This window comes from Protopterus annectens, chromosome 16.part0 (genome assembly GCF_019279795.1).
Source record: "Protopterus annectens isolate FY-2018-M chromosome 16.part0, PAN1.0, whole genome shotgun sequence".
Lineage (NCBI taxonomy): Eukaryota > Metazoa > Chordata > Ceratodontiformes > Protopteridae > Protopterus > Protopterus annectens.
The window spans coordinates 880,675,705-880,697,196 of NC_056750.1; the positions used below are offsets into that span (position 1 = coordinate 880,675,705).

At 37.2% G+C, this 21,492-nt stretch overlaps 1 protein-coding gene across 1 annotated transcript in view; it reads left to right on the forward strand.

Moving 5' to 3' along the window:
* Positions 1–21,492, forward strand: part of LOC122790679 — an 800,254-nt gene that overhangs the window by 472,921 nt on the left and 305,841 nt on the right. Inside the window, exon 16 of the mRNA XM_044058202.1 lies at positions 14,629–14,858. Coding sequence (XP_043914137.1) covers positions 14,629–14,858 — 230 coding nt within the window. The remainder of the gene's footprint in view (positions 1–14,628; positions 14,859–21,492) is intronic.

Below are 21,492 nucleotides of genomic sequence, written 5' to 3' on the forward strand. Positions count from 1 at the left end.
TTACATTTATAACTTTTGTTTTATCTTAATTAATTTTATATCCCAAAAAGAATTGAAACTGTCTGAAAATGTTCCACAACACTGACATGTACTTTTCTGGTTTTGTCATGTACAAAATAATATCATCTGCAAATAAAGCCAACTTTTCTAATTACCGTACCAACTATATCCTTGAATTTCTGTGTCCCTTACTTTCTTTGTCAGTGGCACTAAGTATAATGCAAATTTCAAATGGGAAAGAGGTCACCCTTGCCTGGTTCATCTATTCAGAAACAACTCGTCAGAGGAGCCCTTCAGTTTTAATTTTTGCCTCCAGCCCCTCATATATCCTCTTAACCTTATTTTATCATGGAATGCAAATGCTCCCATTGCCCTGCTCACACAAAATTCCTGACTTACTCTGTCAAATGCTTTCTTTGCATCAAGACCCACCAAAAAACAGCTGCATTTTCTTATATTCTACTTCCGTCTGAGTAATCATTGTTCTATTAATTTTATCAAATATTTACCTATCCTCCACAAAACCATATTGATCCATATCTATCAATTTTGGAAACACCTTTGCCATTCTTTTAGCTATTACAGACATAAACACGGTATAATAATGGCTTAAAATTGAAATGGGCCTATAGGAAGCTGGGTCTGATTAGGCTTTAGTGTCTTTAGGTATTAAAGCCAACTCATCTTTTTTTCCAGGATGTTGGTTCTTCCCCTCTTTTTAAAATGTTGTTAAACAAAACCTTCCAGATCTTTATCACTTTCTTCTCTCTTACCTTCCAAATGTTCACATGGATACCATCTTTTCCTGGAGACTTTCTTGCAGATTGATTGCACGTCAGAGTTTTTATATCTCCTCCTGTCTTATCTGTTAATTGAGTAGCCTCGTCTGCCTCTAACCTTGGCAAACTTAAGTGCTCCATAAATATTTACCCTTGTGCTCTTTATTGATTTCCACATTTCTGTGCTTTATAAAAAAATTCCATAAAATTTCTGAAATATCTCTAATAACTCTGTAGGATCTCTGGTTATTGTTTTTTTCTAAGTTATAGGCTCTCTAGGTTTTAGCAGAAACCTTTTCTTTCTCTTGCCTAAGTTGCACTAAATATTTCTGTGCTCTGGAGTTTATCAAAAAATACAGTTGCTTAACACCAATCTTTCTAAATCCATGCATATAATTCAGATACTCCTTTATTTTCTCTTTAGAACTCTGCAGGGGTACCTCATCTTGTTCTGTGTCTACAATACTACAATACTTAGTCAACCGTCTAAATAATTCTTGTTACTTCTTAACCATATCCCTTTTTTGCTTATTTCTACCCTATTTTTAAACTCCACTTTAATTTTTTTATCCCACTCACTAGCTATAACTTCTGTAGAAATTTCTATGTTCCGTAATAACGCTTGAATAATTTCCACTACCAATTTTTTAAATTCTCCTGGTTTTAACACATAGGTGGGGAGGTGCCAGTTTCTCATTTTTGCTTCATTACCCTGCATGTTTATCTTAGTTATTGGCACATGATCTAAAATAGTTATTGGATATATGTTGAAGCTTTCAATTAAATGCACACATTCCCGTGAAATGCAATTTCTGCCAAGTCTAACCCAGTTATTGGACCTTGGAGAATAATATGTAGATTGATCTTTGAGTTCCTACTATTAAATTCACATCTTCCATACCAAATATTTTCATAAATATGTTTAAAAATTGACAGGTCTTTTTGTTATATTTTCCTTTGTAGCCCCCCCCCGATACATTTTTATTGCTGCAAATGAAGTTCTATTCTCTTCCCATTTCTTAACCTTCATATAGCAGTTTTAGGTGGAATATAAACACATGCCAGAGTAATCCTCTCTTTCCAGGAGCCCCTTAACTACCGCAAATGTACCATTATCTTTTTTCCACCTCTTCTATCACTATTGGAGCTCCTCTAGGGATTAGTGTAAGTACTCCTTTATTCCTTTGTCCCAGATATTCTGCTGAATATCCATCATGAAATCATTTCTTTATCAGCTTCACATGCTCACATCTTTCCAGATGTCTTTTCTGCAGCAATCCTATTTGCACCATGCATTTCTTAATATAATTCATTACCCTTAACTTTGTGTCTACACCTTTGAGGCCATTCACATTCCAAAATAATATGGATAGTGTAGCCATTATTATAAGTTATTCTACCCACCTGTTATATGTGCCACCTTTTTAAATGTCTAGTTCCAGTTTTTGTGTTACTTGCATAGACTAATGTTTGTCAGACTGATCCTTTATACATTTGTTTCTTATTTCCATTTGAACCAATGTCACATTTTACAAGACTTTTTGTTTTAATGAAAGTCTTCAAACAAACAAAAACACACACACACCACCACCACCAGAACTTATTAATTTAAAAACAAACACACAGAACTATGTGCTTCAAATGGTGAAGTTTAACCCTCCTAATAAGAACAACTGTCCCAAAATTACCAAAACTAAAATTGAGGTTATCTATGCTAAAGCACATTACAACTTACACTAACTGCTGTCTGTTCTTGTTTTATCTTTATTCCCTTCCCAGATATGAAAAACAAATTGTATGCTTTCAAAAAGTATTAACTTTTAGCCTTAAGAGTTTGCTGGCTATCTTTAAATAAAACTATACAATGTGTACAATTAAATAGATTTGAGGTATTTAGGTACCAGGAAAACATATATTTTATACACTTCCAGTAATTTCAAACTTTATTTTTTAGTAAGTTTTTTGCCCTTGTACCTCTTAATTTTTCATTTCTCTTAGCAAACAATGTCTAGAGCTTCTGAGATGTATTGCACAGAAATATAAGACAGATTTGTGTCCCAGATACTCCCCCTTCTGTGGAATAGGCTCCCTCTCCACATCAAGCAGCATGCCTCATTAACCCTTTTTAAGTGCAACCTGGATAACTGCATGGAGAACAGAAAATACACCCCTTTGATTCTGCCTGTGTCCATGCTGGACAGGGACATTGGGTGCTGATTTGTCGGAACATGGGCTAAATTCTTGGCTAGGCTTGTATCCAATGATCCTAATAACAGAATACACAGCTGCCCCCAGCTGCAGACCTTTCAACTCATATTGAACATTAATTTGCTAAAGGAAAACTTTTCATTACATTCACAGTGTTTTCTTCTGTTTATAGCATACCTGCTTACACAAGAAACTTATTAGATTAAGCTAAGGGCATTAATACAGACATTGACCTATGCAAGGGTAAAAGAAAACATCACAATTGTACATATATTATAATTGATGTATTTCACACCCATTCCATATCCCAAAAGCCCAAGATTACATGTTAACTTGTACATACTTTTCTCTAGCCTTTCTTCTCTTTTTATTTTGTGATGCCTGCATTTCTTAAAACTAAAAAAGAAAAAAGTATGTGTTTACCTTAGTATCTTTATCACACACAACAGTAATTAAAAGTGCTTTACTATGTAACATATAATTTAAATCATGAAATGTTTCATACAGATACTGAAAACAACACATTGTTATACTTATATTTGCTTTTTTTCTTTCCTTTTTTCCCATTGTAATGTCCTTCCAAACATTAATGACATGAAGTGGGGTATATACCTTTCAGTCCCCCCACATTTAACAAAGTCAATACAAGTCCAATCTTTCTCAGCCACATTTTCTTCTAAAGCATTACTTCACAAATGTGATTAATGCTTTATAGCCTCACATTTATTCACCAATTTCTGTGTTGCTGCTCTTCTTCCTGCTCATCTCCATCTCCAACCCCAGATTATTATTCAAGTCCAAGGTACTCCTGATTCTTCTAGTCAACTCCTTTGTTTTTTTTTTCTGACTCACATTTTCCTTTGGAACATTTGAAAAGGTTTTGCTGACAAAGTATGTCTATGGGCTTTATTATCAGAGAAGAATGAGAAGAGTCATCCCTTTCTGTTTGATGTCATGCTTTTTGTTGGATGAAAATTTGTATTTTCTCTTTAGTCTGTCCTGGATTCAAAAATATACTTGATCCTCCAGGAAAAATATTCTGGATACAGCAGCTTAAATTCCACATCTGCCTCTTGACATTTCCTGGTTGTTGTGATACATTTGCTTCTCCTCTGCCTGGTGTACAGTGAATAATCCATCTATCCATCCACAGCCCCTTTTTCCCATTTTTGCACATGGGGTCATGGCATCACTTCAACAGTGACAATCATCTAGAGCCAAGGTTTACACTATTGAGTGACTAGTCCTGCCACTGTTTGTTCTTTCATACCACACATATTCACACCTATGGGCAATTTAAAGTGAGCAATCCACTTACTGCATGTTATTTTCCACAAACACTTTACTGCCTCCAATTTTTAATACTTTGCCCTCTGCCACATTTTTATCAAGATCAATTTTTTTCTGCTGGTATGATTGCCTCTTTACTAATACAGGTCTTTCTCAATGTGTGCCTGCCCTTTTAATTAACAAGTCCTGCTTTGGAATACCAGTCCAATTGTAAATTTGCATTTTCCTAAAATGAATACAGTATGATTGCTTTTTTCCATTTTCAGGTTTTCTCTGTGTCCTCTAACTCTACCATTTTTGAAACAGCTCTTTTTAAGTAGTCTTATACTCCGCCAGCCTTGTCTTCATTTTGACCTTTGTGATTTGCAGTTTTATCAGTTCATCTGCATAGCTGTTTAAAGCTTCTTCTATTATTCCATCCTTTTTTATCTGAGTTGATATACTCATTCAGTGTTTCATTTATTTTTTATCAACCCTGAGTACATTTGATTTATTTTCCTCTAAATTACTGGAAGAGTCTTGTACCAAAACTGAAGTTTGAACTGCTTTTTGGTAAACAGTTGCAGGATTGTTCCCAATCACTGTTTTTTCTTCACCTTTTCTAGATGCTTTTTGTGTCAGGCTCTCTAAGTTTCTTCTTTGTTGGTTTCAGGCAGTTTACTTACTAGCCAGTAACTGAATTTACTGAAACTGACAGAATTGCTAGCCCTTATCTTTTAATTTCTTTTTCCCCCTCAAGAGCTGAAATCAAACTGCTAATCAATGTGCAGTCATCTTGGAAGTCTCATAAGTGTTTTTTGTTTTTCTTTTTATAATGTCAAGTATGACCTGTTGCTTTACATTTGTGATTACTTTTTTGTTGATTTTAATTGTGATTAATGGGAATCACTGATGAGTTTATTTGATGTTTGTTTCTGTCAAACTCATTGGTAATTATTCATTATAAGCTCATACATGCACGTGCACACACACACACACACACACACACACACACACACACTTAAACATGTGCACATATATGTGTCTGTTTACCTATCTTCCTATATATACAGGTGTAGTCTATTACTGAGAGACAGAAATAGGGCAACTTGAAGTCAGTAGAGTTAAATAAGAACTGCTAACCAGTGGTGAGCTTGTTTTCCTTTTGCTGACACAAACTTTCTTGTGGAGCCTGAACCTAAAGTGCAGTTACTGCTATGAGTTTAGGTAGAAGAACTTTGTTTTGAGGAAGGGACTTTGCTGCATCGGAAATATTTTGCTTAGAAATTGTGAGAATGTGCTAAGATACAATGTTCCTAAATTCTCATTTAAAGCTGATTGTTTTATTTTTGGAACTGCAGTCTCTGTAAGTTGTGCTGATGCTAGTAAAATGAATAAACAGTGTAGAGTTGCCTCTGGGGCTTATAGGCCAGAAAGTCTACAGACATTAAGGTAAAATTGTAAAAGAAGTTCAGTATTTTTAACTGAGCTAATTCCTCAAAATAATACATCCGGTAAAGAATTTTGGCAAATTTTGATTTCTGCTTTTAGTAACCACAAAATGAATTTAAGTGTATTCAATGAAGTGGGGAAGACAGTCCTCCAGAAGAATTGTTGAATTAATTCCTAACGTGAGTGCTGGATAAAGTAATTAAGCTTCTCTTTACCACACCCAAAGCAGGTAGTCAGAAACAAAAGTTGAACTTGTGAAGTAATCATTATACCAGGTTTGAAAGTATTGTATAAGAAACAGTGTAAAATGACAAATATTGCTGAATGCATTAGCAAAGGGATATGAACCTGCTGATCAATTCCTTACCAAGGTCTTGCACAGTGAATGTACTATGTTAAAATAAATGTATTTGGAAAAATGTGGCATTCACTATGCAGTGAAAATGGATAATAGATTTGTACTCAATCTCTGGTGAGGCATACGCACACTTACATCTCTAGGGAGAGGCACACTTGAGGAAATCATTGTGGAGCAGGTAAGTTTTTGTATTTTCAGTAGTGCAAGAGGCAGCACAGTCGCCTCTGGTGCAGAAGATTATGGGTTGTCTTCTCACACTAGATAGATGGATTGCTGACACTGCAGTGCAGCATAAGGGGTGGAGGTGCTGTAATCGAGAAAGTGTCATCCTTTGGATGAAATGTTAAACAGAAGTCCAATCTGCTTGAGTTGGCTGTAGCTCAGATGGATGTAAAAAATCCTTTAGCATCTATTGAAGAGTAGGATTTTTATTTATATAACTCACACATGCTATTTAAATAACTTTATATTGTTTTACAATTTCAATCTTTGCACATGACATCTACAATATTTAGAGTATATACAATACTTATATGTTGAATCTCTCTCTCTCTGTTTCTTATATATATATATATATATATATATATATATATATGTCCATTGTGAAATTTCAAAACTTCAGAATATCGAACCTCTGATTACAGAAGCTCAGAGGATCAAGGTTTTTGAAATACTGAAATTAAAAAAAAATCCAAAATGTTAAAACGTATCATTTCATGTTTTTGCAGGGGGCAAGGCCCCTAACCCCCCCTTGTGGGGTCTGCACACCCCACACCCCCTGCTACTTAAATATACCAACTCTGTGATCACACTACAGTGAAGAGGACGATAAAGTTCCCATTCTACACTGCATGGCTATCTCCATTGACAAGTTTCAATATTTCAAAACCTTGGTCTTCTTGCCATCAGTTATCAGAGCTTAGATGTTTTGAAGTTTAAAAATTTGGTAGTGGACACGCACACACACACACACACACACACACACACACACACACACACACACACACACACACACACACACACATCTACATCTACAGATAGTTAGATATTCATTTCTATAATTCCTTCTCAATCTAGCAAAATACAAAACTTTTACATCCCCAGTCATTCTTTTCTATTACCAATACCTTATCCTTTCAGTAATATCCACGAGTCCATCTTTTATTAAACAAAGCTCTTACTCTTTCATTCCAGATTTCCCCTTTTCCATACCACCCAAAACATTATTTTATTAATTGTTTCACTTATACTTATTCTTTCCCATAATATCCATACAAAATTATATTCATAAAGGCCCCTGAGTGGATCATATCATAAGCTCCATACCTCTCAAAGAACTGCACCAGTCACTTGTAAAACCAAAAATCAATTTATTTCCAAAAAAAAAAAAAAAAAAAACAGTCAAGTGCTTTCATCCGTTATACAATAGAGACTTCTTCAGTACTAAAAAGCATTCACTGATCAAGCAATTTATAGCTTGACGAACACTATTTAACTATCAACATTTTTTCTCTCTTTTAAAGACATAGTCACATACCAGCTTAGGGGAAGAGCTCTGTTTCACTTGAATGGGAAGTCTGTCCCAGAGAAGGGGTAATCTCTGAGACACATACCTGTCCCTCTAACAGGCTTTATTTATGTCACAGATGAGGTTTATATCCTTAGACTGAGTGATTCTAATGCTGGTTGTATTGTGATTGTGTAGCAGAACCATCAGGGCTGGATTGGCAAATGCCTTTTAGGTTAGGGATACATCACCTCTCAGGAGTCTGGAGGACACTGACTACAGGGACAGGGCTTTGAGGGGGTCCATGTAAGACGTATTGTTTACACTCTGCATTCTTTTAGTGAGATGTCTGTGGCCACTCCAGCTTTTGCAAATGCCTGGTCAGGCACATGCTGAAAAGTGCATTGTACTTGATTAGTGCTGTAATGAGTGCTGAATATAGTGCAACTGTGATCTCCACAGATCTGGATGCCATGCCGTTATAAGCTGCACCACATAGAAGGGTTTTCTCACTGCCATGGACACATGGTGATCAAAGTTCAGGTCACTGTCACCCTGATTCCCAAGTCCCTTAACAGTGGGTCTACTGAGTATTATCAGTGCTGTAATTTGTGGTGGTGATCATTTTCCCAAAATGTATAATTATTAATTTTTTACAACAAGTTTTAGGCTATGGTTCTACCACAAATTATGTGCCTGTGTCAGAACATCCTGAAGTATAGCAATATCTTTTGGGGATTCAAGAATTGCACCCAGCTTGCAGTCATCTTCAGATTTGGCCAGCCAAATTTCCTCTACATTTGCCTTGACATCCAGGATGTATATTTCAAACAGGAGAGGTTCTAGTTTTTAACCTTGTGAGACACCACTAATAACAGACCTTTATTCCCACTGAGGAAAGCCTGTTGGCTGAAACCGGTCTGGGATGTATACTACTTTTTGAATAAAATACTTATGTATTTACTTTACTAGTCTTGTTTGGTGCTTTTCACTGTATTTGGTGCTGGTGTTTTTTGTCTACTGGAGGTGGATTCCCCCACTCTAACTTTGTGTACAGTCTGTGAGCCATTTGGCTATCCATCGGCTGGCATAGGGATTTATGTCTAAATTTGTGAGTTTGTCAATAATACCTGAGTGAGGAATTCTGTGAAATGCCTTTGCCAGTCAAGGTGGACAGAATGTATCCATGGCTCTAGCGACCTTCTTGAAGAAGTCTACCAAGTTTAGTAGGCATGACCTGCCTTTGAAACCTAACTGGGATGAAATTTACTAGGTCATTGTTTATCGAGTTCACAATAATTCTTTCCATGGTCTTGCATGTAAGACTAGGGTCTGCAGTTCCCTCAGTCTATTGATGGTCCACCTTTGTCTAGAGGGATGACCATTGCAGTCATCTGTTCCCCAAGGATGGAAGCTTTCTGGTTGAATAGAGATTCTATTGGGCCAGACAGGTCATGTTTCAAGTTATTTAGGAGGTAGGCTGGAATATTATCAGGACCCATTGCTGCAGTGTTTTTAGCTGTGCAGAGTGCAGGGAGGACCTGTTCTTTACTCATAGCTGCGTGGAAAATGGTAGAGGGTTTTTCCTGTGGGGAAACTAGGGATGACAGGGGGGTGAAATTGGAGCTAATTTAACAGACACCATATTTGCTATATCCCTCAGTTCGGTGCAGGAAGTTACATTTACTATTAGTTCAGCACCCTGTTGTGTGTTCTCTTTAAGGTTGCTTGCATAACTGAAAAATACATTATGGGTGCCTTAGCCTGGGAGGCTATTTTTGCTTCAAAGTTGGCTTTGGTGGACTTGATTAGCCTACCGAGTTTCTTGTTGAGACTAATGAGTGAGCCTTTTGTCTTTTGGGCATAGCCCTTCATATTTGTGGACAGGATATTCTTTCTTTTGTTGTACAATCTGTTTATACTGGGGGGGGGGGTCCACCAAGGGGGCTTGTTTTGGAGTTTGTTCTAAGCTTATTTCTATTTGATACTGCTATCTCTATGCAGTTATTTATATGTTTGTAAAAGGTTTCTGCAAACACTTCTGCATAGACCATTGTGTTTTCTGACTTTGGTGGGGCTTAGAATTGGCTATGACATTACTTAGTAGGAAGTAGTTAGCCTTGGAAAAGTTCTTAAAGGTTTTGGGTTTGCTGGGAGTTTAGCTTTTATATTAATTTCAAGGGTCGCTATGATCTGATCTGACCAGTGAGGACATTACAAAAGGGGGTGCAATTTTTCCTTATATTAGTGAGTAGCAAATGCAGGATATTTGTAGGCCTAATTAGGTGTGCAGACTAGCTGTTCCAGGATGCTTGCACTGACAAAATCCAGGAATCTTTGAGCTTACATTTTAGTGGTTGTGTTTGTATCACAGTTTATAGTGGGATAGTTGAAATCACACATGAATATGGTGTTGTGCTGAAGTATGCATGCATGCAGGCATATAGAATGTTTATCCTAAGTCTCAGACAAGAACTTCTAGCTAGTAAGGATATGGTAGTGGAGTTTAAATAAGGTAAGTTGGACATGGAAAAGCTCAAGCATGTCATATTGTTTGACCAGTCGTGAGGTGTTCTTACTTTTATATACATTGATACACCTTCATCCCATGTCCCTTCTTGTGTAGTAGCTGGTCTTAATGTGCAGAAGGCATTATGGCTTTGTACTGCCAGGGTGCCTCCCATCCCCTTAAACCACATTTCAGTAACTGCACAGATGTCAACACTCTCCAGGGTGAGGAACACTTCCAGGGAGTGGAGCTTCTTGTTGAGACTCCTAGCACTGAGCAATAACACCTTTAGTTTATCTTGTGTAAAATTTAGTAAGTTGGAAGGTTTATCAGATTGGCATTGCCTAAAAATGGCACTGTGAAGGTGGATAAGGTATTGGCCAATATCCAGACGCCTAGTGGGGGCAGTTGCAGACCATCCCTAACAAAGTAGCATGGTCTATTCATCATACCTTTTTATTTAACACAAATTGTTAAATGCTTTCATCAATCCAAGTTGACTTCATCAGAACAATTACAGTAGTCATTTTGCTTCCCCCTATTTCTGATAAGGACTGGATAGGCTGAGTTTGGAAAACAACCTTTACTGTGCCTTGTTTGTATCAAGGGGAGCAGGGTGGTTTTCAAAGTTTTCAGGAATACTGGGAAAATGCTATACCTACTATGGGAAAAAACTTGTCCCCTATAAACAGACTTCCTCCAGCAAAAATAAATAAATAAATAATAAAGTTGCATCTTTGTGGCATTTAAAGGTTTGCTTGAACATTTTGTTTTGACATTATACTAGTAACTTCCACCAAACATGTGTGTATATGGCAGACTTGTATTACCAAAACTCTGATTGCACTTTATAGATCTAAAGTTTTTGTAAGGTCCTACCTCTAAAAGTTGAACACTGAGACAGTTAAAAGATGGCTTACTGATTGTGTACTGCATTCTAGAAAATTGTGTGTGGACCAAATGATACCATCTAAGAGATTGGAACATAAGAGGCAAATGATGTAATAAGCAAAACATCACATGTGCTGCAAACATGGAAGATGAGCAGTTAAGATTGGCGGAGGTTATAACACAGGTCCCTAAAAGAATGCAGTGGTGTCCACCTAAGCCTGGACAAAAGCAGTGTTGTGATGTAGCAGAATGAGAATGTATCGCATCAAAGTTTTTCTGATAGGCAGGGGCAAATGGGTGATTTGCAATCAAGTGTTACAACTGTGCAAAGTTGTACCTTGTTTTAATTTCAGACCTTTTGTTTCAAAAACCAAAGTTACAGCAAAATTTACAAACAATAATCTCATTTCAGAATGAAAAACAGTGATAGATTCCAATACTAGTAAAGCACTATAGTCTTTTCACTGTCAATGTACCATCATATCAAGATAGATATATCATGTGAACATTCGATTTAACCAGCTATAAAAGATCAGAGTTTTGCTGCCATTATGCATAGTCTTAGAGAAGGAAAATATATTCCAATGCTCGTGCCATTTTCTCATGATCATTGAGCAATTGTTCCATTTACATAGTTTATGTCGAAATTTGTAAAATAAGGCAAGATCCGTAGCATAGTAGCTCTCTCAGTTAAAAAATAAAACATAGAAAATAAGATAGCAGCCAAAGTTTGAAGCCTTACCTCTTCTAGTGTTTCCAGTTTAACACTGGTAGTATTGCAGAAAAAAGCCAAAACTTCTCATCATTGTGAGCTAAAAGAGGGGCTATTAATGCCCAAGATACTCCATGTATGATTGAAGTCATTAAGTGCTGAATTTTGGGGAATCACAAGTGTAGATGGTAGGCTTGTGACTGATCACAGTGCCAACAGCTATCATGTCCCAGATGACTTCTAACATTCATGATCTTGGCATAGGAGAATCTACTAAGTTGGGGCCAGTTATTGTCACTAATTCTACTGAGACATTTATCCCATTCAGTTTGAAACAATGGTATAGCAAGCATAGAGTTCCACTTCTCTCAACAGTCTCTAGTGCATTCAGTGAGTTTAGCCACAAATTGAAGGAAAAAGGAAGTCAGTTTAGATAGCGAGTTGGGAATTTCTTGAGAGAAGAAGAATGCCATGTCTCCACAATGGCTTTATACCTGTAATTATTTCAAAGGACTGTAAGGGAGACACAAATAATGTAGTTGAAAGTATTGCTTCAAAGCTGTGTAAGGAATTTAGAGTAGTAGTCCATATGTCAGACTTTTAATAAATCCCAACTTTTATCAAGTTTTCCCACTGAATCATCTTACCCATCCACTTTAGTACAAGGGTATTCTAAATTAAACTAAAAGGAGTAGGTTGAGATAGTCTTGATTTAAGCCCATGCACCAACAACTTCTTGGACCACCAATCCAATCCTCTGGAGTCCCATAATTTGTGTGAAAAATCTGAACATTTTTAGAGTAATGACTCTGGCTCTTAAGGTTCTGAAAGATATGAAATAATGTTGAAAAGTGTACTTTGGGTTTTATAATTAGGGAATATTGTTAATAAACAGGAATTCACAGCAAGGAAATGGAGGCCATTTCAGGAAATTTGATTTGTGAACGATGAGCCAACCAGCAACAAGAAATAGTAAATGAGACCCTCTTCCAATGTTGCCTAGTTCTGCAAGAGAAGAAGTCAGAGCATTACTTGAGAGTGCAGAAATGCTAAAACATTCAGGGATACTGTCTAGAGAATCAGTAGCAAATGAACAGATGTCTGGAAATAAAAATAAAATGACAATGAAGTTCTTAGAACATGTTGGCTGACCCTGACAAGCAAAATAGATGTCAAAATGACATATGCAAAGTAATTGTTGATTTGTCCAACAGACACACTGAATTTTCTGTACAAGTTGAAAGAGTGAAAAATAATACTGAAGTCCTAAACCATGTATTGTTTTAAATAGATAGGAAAAGTGCAAAGACCTGGTACTTCAACTGGAAAAACAAGAGAAAAATCTCTTTCAGACCCCAAATTATATTGCATGCCTATAGAGTGACAATGAAGAAGAGTGGCAGGAGTTACAAATGGTTCATTGTACTCTGCCTTATCGGAAAACAAATAGTCAAAATGTATGAACTGAGAATGCCTTACTAAAGACACAACTCCAAGGGAGAGAGGGCAATGTCAAGTACTATATACAAACTTATGCTCACAACAGTAAAGTGACCAAGCATATATAACAAAAGAAATGTGAAAGTGTAAATAAAAGTAAGCAGTTGTATTGGTTAATAAAGTTCTGTGTTAGCACTTGGACCAGCTGTTCAATTCTTTACTCCATTTGCTGTTGTTTAGCTCCAGGATGACTTCTATCACTGGCTGTACCTTTCTGCCAACAAGGTATGACTTTCGGAAATTTTGTTCATCAAAAACAAACAGCAGCAGCTGACTAGGGTCATTGGGGAAATGTTGGACATTTTTAACCATTTAAATCCCCCAGCTAGCACTGGGCCCCGGGCAGTTGCCTAGATCCCCCTAAGACTAGATACCACCATGCTTTCAAGTGTTACCTAAGGATATGTACACAGTCCACCCTTTGTCATGGACTGGTATCAAGATCCCTACCCAAACTGCAACTTGAATTAGAGGCTGTGTCCCATTACACTGATGATATTATGATTTCAATAGAGCAATTTGGTATGGAAACTGCACTCTATACAGTAAAACAATGTCTTCAGAATCATGGATGAGCTGTGAATGAAAATAAAACCTGACAAGAAGCTTCTGTGAAATTTCTGGGAATGATTTAGTATGGACCAAAATGAAAAGTAATAGCTGCAACAAGAAAAAGCATATAGAACACACTGTGCAAAAAACAGAGTAACAGGTGTGAGCCTTTCTAGGAACATTGGTTCCTAGAGAGCATTTGTGACCCATCTTGGACTGATTTTGCACCCCATCTACTATGCAACCTGAGAGAAGGCTAATTTTATATAGGGTTGAAAGTATCAACCAGCATTGAATAAAGTGAAGAAAGCCCTATGCCAAAGCTTAAGATTGGATTTAGTAGACCCTTAGTAACCATGTATTCTTGAAGTCACTGTTTAAAATAATATAATATCTGAGGGGCTTTGATAAGAAGACATCATTGGCCAAAAGCAACCACTAGGATTTTAGCACAAAAGTTATAATGGAACAGAATAGTTATATAGCCAACTAGAGTAGCTTGTTTTAGCCATGTGCACTGTTCTGCTTTATGTTGAAGGAATAACAAGGCAGCAGTGATTGTAAAAGTAGATTACCCTATTCAGGGTTGGTTATAGGATACTTTGATGAAGAAACTTGTTGTCCAAGATTTACTCATACAGAAGTGGCAAAGGTATTTGTAAGAATAAGCTAATATTATACCCTGAAGTGCCCCAAATGCAGTATACATTAGCTGGACATATTTGGAACACATTGATGTCAATGACCAAGAACATCATGAAGTACTGAAGTATCCTATATGTGAAATACCTTATACATTAGCTGGACTTATTTTGGAAGACATTGATGCCAATGATTAAGAACATCAGGAATTACTGAAGTCCCCTATATGTGAAACACCTTATACGTTAGCTGGACTTATTTTGGAAGACATTGATGCCAATGATCAAGAACATCAGGAAGTACTGAAGTCCCCTATATGTGAAACACCTTATACATTAGCCGGACTTATTTTGGAAGACATTGATGCCAATGACCAAGAACATCAAGAAGTACTGAAGTCTCCTATATGCGAAACACCTTATACATTAGCTGGACTTATTTTGGAAGACATTGTTGCCAATGATCAAGAACATCAAGAAGTACTGAAGTCCCCTATATGTGAAAACATATCTTTGAACAGCTGACAGCAGCAGATGGAGAGAAAGCATGGATTACTGATAGTGCTATTAAAATCAGCATCATTGGCAAGATGTGGACAGCAGTGGCATATTGTCCATGCTCTGAGACCATACTGTACAGTAAATGTTCTATAAGCTGTCATAATCATGCCAAACTATATGCAGTAGTATTCATCCATAAATTTCTGCTTGTAAAATAAGCTTATATTTACACTAGAAGCTGGACCATGTATAATGAACTGACAACCTGGTTTACCTGTGTGGCAGCAATGAGGTTGGAGGATTTTAGGGAAGCCTTTATGGTGAGGTCCAGAAAACTGACAAGAAATCTGGGACATAGCCTGGTGAGATAAAATACACTTAGGACATGTAGATGCCCATATACCCTCTATCAAGAATGACAGAAATCACAACCAACAAATGATTAAGATACCATCGGTAAGTCATACTTAAGAGAAATCAATGGAATCCAAAATGGCAAAGTGGATGCACAGTCAGTGTGGACACTTAACCAGAAACACTATAATGGAATGTTGTAGCAGGGAATAATTTTAAACAGAGATTCGGTTACTGATGTTATGAAGTGTGAAACTTATGAACACACAAAGCAGAGAATATTAAAGCTTAATTCATGTGCACAAATACAGCAAGTTAGCAGTCCAGGAAAAAATATTGCAAATAGATGGAATGCTTATTCCAGTTTGCTAATCATTTCCTAAGTTATCACCATTGCTTAGGAACCAGCTGGGGCATATGAGCAATTCATAGACAGACCATACAATTGCAGCAGTCCTGTTCATAGACAGACCATACAATTGCAGCAGTCCTGTTCTATTATGGAGTGCTGAAGACACCAGAAACTTTATGGCAGACTGTGACTATTAAGAGCAATTGCAATTTTTTGGGGGGAGGGTTTTGCTGTGTTGTTTATATTGCAAAGTAATTCAAATGTATACAAACTGTGTAGAAGCTTGCACAGTAAATTTCCTGAATTCACACTCTACATGAGTGCCTCAATCCAGAGGGTGGAGCTTTAGGGGCCCACACACTTTGTATCTGCATATGGTATAAGCCCCTTATAAGCAAAGTATGAATATATCTGATTCTGCACTGCCAGTATATATGTTTTTTTCATTATAGCTAAAACATATCACTGCAAGCATTTACTAATATGCATGACTTTGCATTAGAGTTAAAGCTAGCATTACAGGCATTTATCATAGTTAAAGTTAACACAACAGCATTTAGTCTTAGAATTATATGCTCTTTATTAGCACCGTTGCACTAGTTGTGAGATAAGGCCAGGGAATTTCACCTTGTAAAGCTTCTGGGTATATCTGGAGACATTTCTTTTCACAGATGTTATAGTGTGTGTGTGTGTGTGTGTGTGTGTGTATATATATATATATATATATATATATATATATATATATATATATATATATATATATATATATATATATATATGAAATTATCTGTGTATATCTGAAGACTGCTTTCTTTCCAGCAGTTTGTGTGTGTGCATGCGTGCGTGTGTGAAAATTTCTGTGTGTATCTGAAGACTGCTTTATTTCCAGCAGTGTGTATGTGTGCGTGTGTGTAAATTTCTATGTATATCTGAAGACTGCTTTCTTTCCAGCAGTTTGTGTGTGTGTGTGTGTGTTTTGGAGAGAGAGAAAGAGAATCTGAAGTTATGCACCAGACATGGAAATGTATACAGAATATGTTGGTTCTAGGAGAAAGTTGGCTTGTGAGGGAATAAACTTAATTATGCTTTGTCAGACTCAGAAATGAAGGTATAAGAGTTCTAAATTTCATTATATGATTGAAAACTCTATTCGGGACATTTATTTTGTTTATTTATTTAACATTTGTTTACCAAGAAAGTCCGACTGGGCATGTACCCATTTTCAGTGGAGGTCCTGGAAGAAAAGCTCCAGAGGTACAATCGTAAGATTAAAAAAATTACATACATTATAGAGACTGTCACACCAACAAAGAAGTACAATTGTAAGATTAAAAAATTACATACATTACAGAGACTGTCACACCAACAAAAGTACAATTGTAAGATTAAAAAAGTTACATACATTACAGAAACTGTCACACCAACAAAGAAGTACACTTTGTATAAATTAACAAAATAAACAATAATGTTAGAACACTCTGTATACGCACAATAATAAGCAAAAATGTTAGAACCATTATCTACAGACAGTAACTCAAGCATTTTTATCAGTAGATACTACGGAGATTTCCTAAAAGAGAAAACATAGAGTATGGGTGGAATGAAAGAATACTTACAGTATTAAGGTATACTGAAGGAAAGGCTAGAAAGGAGGGTCTGCAACAAGGGGTACTAGTAGTAATAAATCCTGATATAAGATTTAAGGTATACTGAAGGAAAGGCTAGAAAGGAGGGTCTGCAACAAGGGGTACTAGTAGTAATAAATCCTGATATAAGAGAGTAGTAATAGTTGCTAAGATGGTGAGGAGCATGGGCAGATCCAGTTGCTGGACAGATGTTCTTTCAGTCAAAACTTGAAAGAATAGTAATGAGGTATTAATCTGATGGATTCTGGAATGCTATTCCAGGATTTGGCAACAGAGTGACAGTACAGGCTCCATTTGAACTCTGAGATTTGAGAATGGCTAGTAGTTGCTTGTGAGAAGAACATAGGTCAAGAGATGGGATGTAATGAGGTAGCGTTGAGGTTGTTGGCAAAAATGAGGAGTTATACAGTATTTTGTGCGTTAATATTAGTTGGTTAAAAGTCAGTAGGTGGGGTAGTTGTAGCCAAGTAAAGGTTTTTGAGAGCAGAGCAGTGGTAAGAATAAGGGAGGCTGACCAGTGGCAAGTGTAGCTATCTTGTTGTAGCACTGACTGAGTTATATTATAAGTGAAGAGGGAAGTTCAGTTAGAATAGGAGCAGCATATAGTGGGATGGTAAGAGCTGGCTACATCTACTTTAGTGAAGTTGGTGATTAATTTTTTAATTTGTAAATATTTCTGCAGAACTGAAGCTCTTTCCCTGACAGTATTCATATGACAGACAGAAGCTTTACAGCCAGAAGCTATGCCATTGACATGTACGCATACAGAAGGTCTCTGTCAGCAAAAGGTGTTATTTTCTTTGAGGTTTGTTTATAGGTATTTCATAACTGAAAAACAAATAGAATGGCAAAGCCTATAGCACACTATAACTGAGTAGACATTTTATATAAAAAAAAACTTGTTTCAAATTACTTGTGTTGGTGTTTCATTTCTCCTCATCCATCTGTTCCAGTCTGTGCTGTAGTTGATTACCTTGATTCAGTATTGTAGCATTAAACCCATTAACCCGGAATATATGCCCCGGCAAAACCAAACTTCCATGACAGAATATGTGTACATGAAGTACTATACAGTTATGTACCATGAAAGGGTATGTGTACATGAAGTACTATGCAGTTATGTACCATGACAGGGTATATGTACATGAAGTACTATACTGTTATGTACCATGAAAGGGTATGTGTACATGAAGCACTATGCAGTTATCTACCATGACAGTGTATATGTACACAACAGGGTATATGTACATGAAGTACTATCCTTTCTAACAATAAATCAATAATAGAAGTTGTGACAAAGTAGGTACTGCCAGCCCAGCTATCTGGAATTTTGTAAATAATTATATGTCATTTGTGAATATCAACATGATTCATATCAGATGTTTGTGTCACAAATTTATTAGAGCTGCATGTCATATATGACGGTTTGTACAGGCATGTGTGCTGAAGAAGTATTTTACAAAGTGCTGTTTGAAATGTATCCACAGTGTACTCAGCTGGAATAGACAGAAATGTACATACACTGCTGTAACTGTTTAAATGTATATATTTTAACAGGGGAAACCAGAATACACGAGGTTAACTTGCAAAACTTCAGAAAAATAGCTAAAATAAAATTGTCTAGGCCACAAAAAAGATGTTATCTTTCAGTTTCAGTGCAGCAACAGACACAATGTTTGTGCTGAGAAGATTTCTGTATTGTCTTGGAAGTGTTTTGTTTCATGACTTCCAGGATATGCAAAAATATGAGGAAAAGCCCTTGTTTATGTATTTTCACAAGTGGATGCTAAATACTGTTAGCTTTCAGCAGTGGGGGTTTTACCTGGGATAGAGTCAGATGACAAGAAATGATGTCATTCTGCAAGGTATCCCAGCAGTAATATTTGAGATATTAATTTAAGAACTCTCTGAGAGAGGCAGCATTCTGTAGTCCGTCTTGGACCTGACCAGAAGACCCATTCACCACACATTAGCCTTGCTCTGAGTAAGTCTAAGAAACAGTATAATTCCTTAGATATAGTCAAGAATATATCAAAGCTTAATTTAGATATTTTTCATTTATTTATTTGACTGTCCTGCAATGTTGTTTTAAATATTTCTTGTGATTTTGAACTCTGTTTACTGAGTATTTTGTTGATCTTTTAATATTTATTATTAAATGTATTTAAACCTTTCATTGGGGCTGATCTGTCTAGTGATATTTAAGTTCTGACAGTACTTGCATATTTACTTGGTGACACTGTGTGGGCCACTCCTTATAGCCTTGCTTTTGGTCAAGCTACCATTTGTATTAATAGTAACATTACACAGTAAAATTGGACACCCTTTGTTAAGGACCTTAAAGTAGCTGATAAGGGGTTTAGGTGGCAGTGATAACGACCTTATAGTCTGAGCAGAAGGGGACATAACTAGTAAACTTGTGCCAGCCTTTCCCAGGTGTGTGTATGTGTGTGTGTAAAACAAATCTCCAAGTGTGTGTGTCAGCTACTTAGGCAGGGACATGAAGCACTGGTTGGACAGAGAGTGTGTTGGAGGACTTGGCATGAATCCCTGGCTAAGGGCTGATAGCTGTGCTAGTGGGTAGCCTTACTGGGAATCTAGAGAAAGAGGGAGAACCCATCCCAGACTGACTGTGGTCTCTGGGTGCTCTTAAGGGGAATTGCACTTGATGCAGAGAGCTGCATCTGGAAATACTGTGTGTGTACTTGTCATCCTTCCAATGTATGTCCCTCACTATTGCCAGTAGTGAGGATTGAGGCTCCTTGATTACTGGTCCAGTGGTGGGGCATCACATTTATTGACTGGCATTGGCAGTCTTAGAATATCCACATTTTGGGATTCAGTGGTGTGGATATTGAACTCCAGTAGCCTGTAAACAGTGGTCACTAAAGAAGGTCTTTGTACTTTCAATCAGCCATGCAGTGAACCTTCAGAGTTTCATATCTCAATAGTTTTATTTATTTTTTGTTAGTTTAGTTAGTCAGGGAGAGCATGCAAGGATGTCAGCAGAGGATTATGGTAAGCTGACAAGGAGCCAGTTGGCTGAGATGTGCCAAGCCAAAATACTGGGTCATGCCAACCTGACTAAAGCAGAAATGATTGCAGCCTTAGTCACAGCTGTATCACAGACCAGCAAACAGGAAGACAACCTGACTGGCCTTGGGGATATACAACTCTCAGAAAATGGACAGTTCAACTTTGCCTCAGAGGACTTAAAAATCCATCTGGAGTTAGAGACTTGAACTCGAGGCCAAACGGTTAGAACTAGAATCAACAGAGAGACTGTGACATTTGGAGGCTGAAGAAAAGGAGAAACAGATGGCATCAGAATCAGCAGAGAGACTGAGGTGTCTTGAAGCTGAAGAAAATAATAGGCAGAGACAACATGAAAAGGAGATGCTGACTTTTTGCCAGGGTCATGGAGATAATGGGAAAAGGGAGTAACCGAGCAGCAAAGGTCAGTAAATTTCTTCTACAATATACAGAGGGTGATAATTTTGATAGTTTTATTCATATGTTTGAAGGGGTATGTAAACAGTATAATGTTGACCAAGGACTCTGGGTATGGTTCCTGACCCCTTTACTCCATGATAAAGCTGTAACTGCTATTTCTAAATTGTCTGATACTGATTGCTTAAATTACAATACTGTTAAAAATTGTTTATTAGAGTGTTTTAAGTTAACACCTGAAGCTTATAGGAAAATGTTTTGTGAGCATAGACACAAGGCAGGTGAAACTGTGTGTGAATATATTGCTGAGTTAAGCACTTATTTTCATAGATGGGCGAGTGGCTGTCAGGTCACCACTTTTAAAGGGCTGGTAGACGTTTTGATGAGATAACAAGCCCTTAGCACTTTGCCTGAGGACATGAGAATCTGGTTAACAGATAGAGAATGTAGTAATGCAGAGGAGTTAGGGGAAAAAGGGAGATCTCTGCCTAGCAAGCAGGGCATCACTGCACAGGAAAAGGATACCCAGTGTTGCTCATGGGTTTAAGGGAACCCATGGTGGGCAGCCTAAACTGCACCAACAGATTTTAGTAGTGAAAGGGGAAGCCACTCATTCAGGTACATGACCAGGATCAAGGGCTAAATGTTTTAAATGCAACCAGTGGGGACATGTAGTATATAGATGTCCACAGAGGCAAGGTGGGGAACAAAAGGTGGGAGTGCCAGTAAGTAGGAATGACAGAATGCCAGCAGTAAGTTGTCTGGAGACATCAAGGGTACCAAACTACCACACGAGGTTATAGCCTGTTTT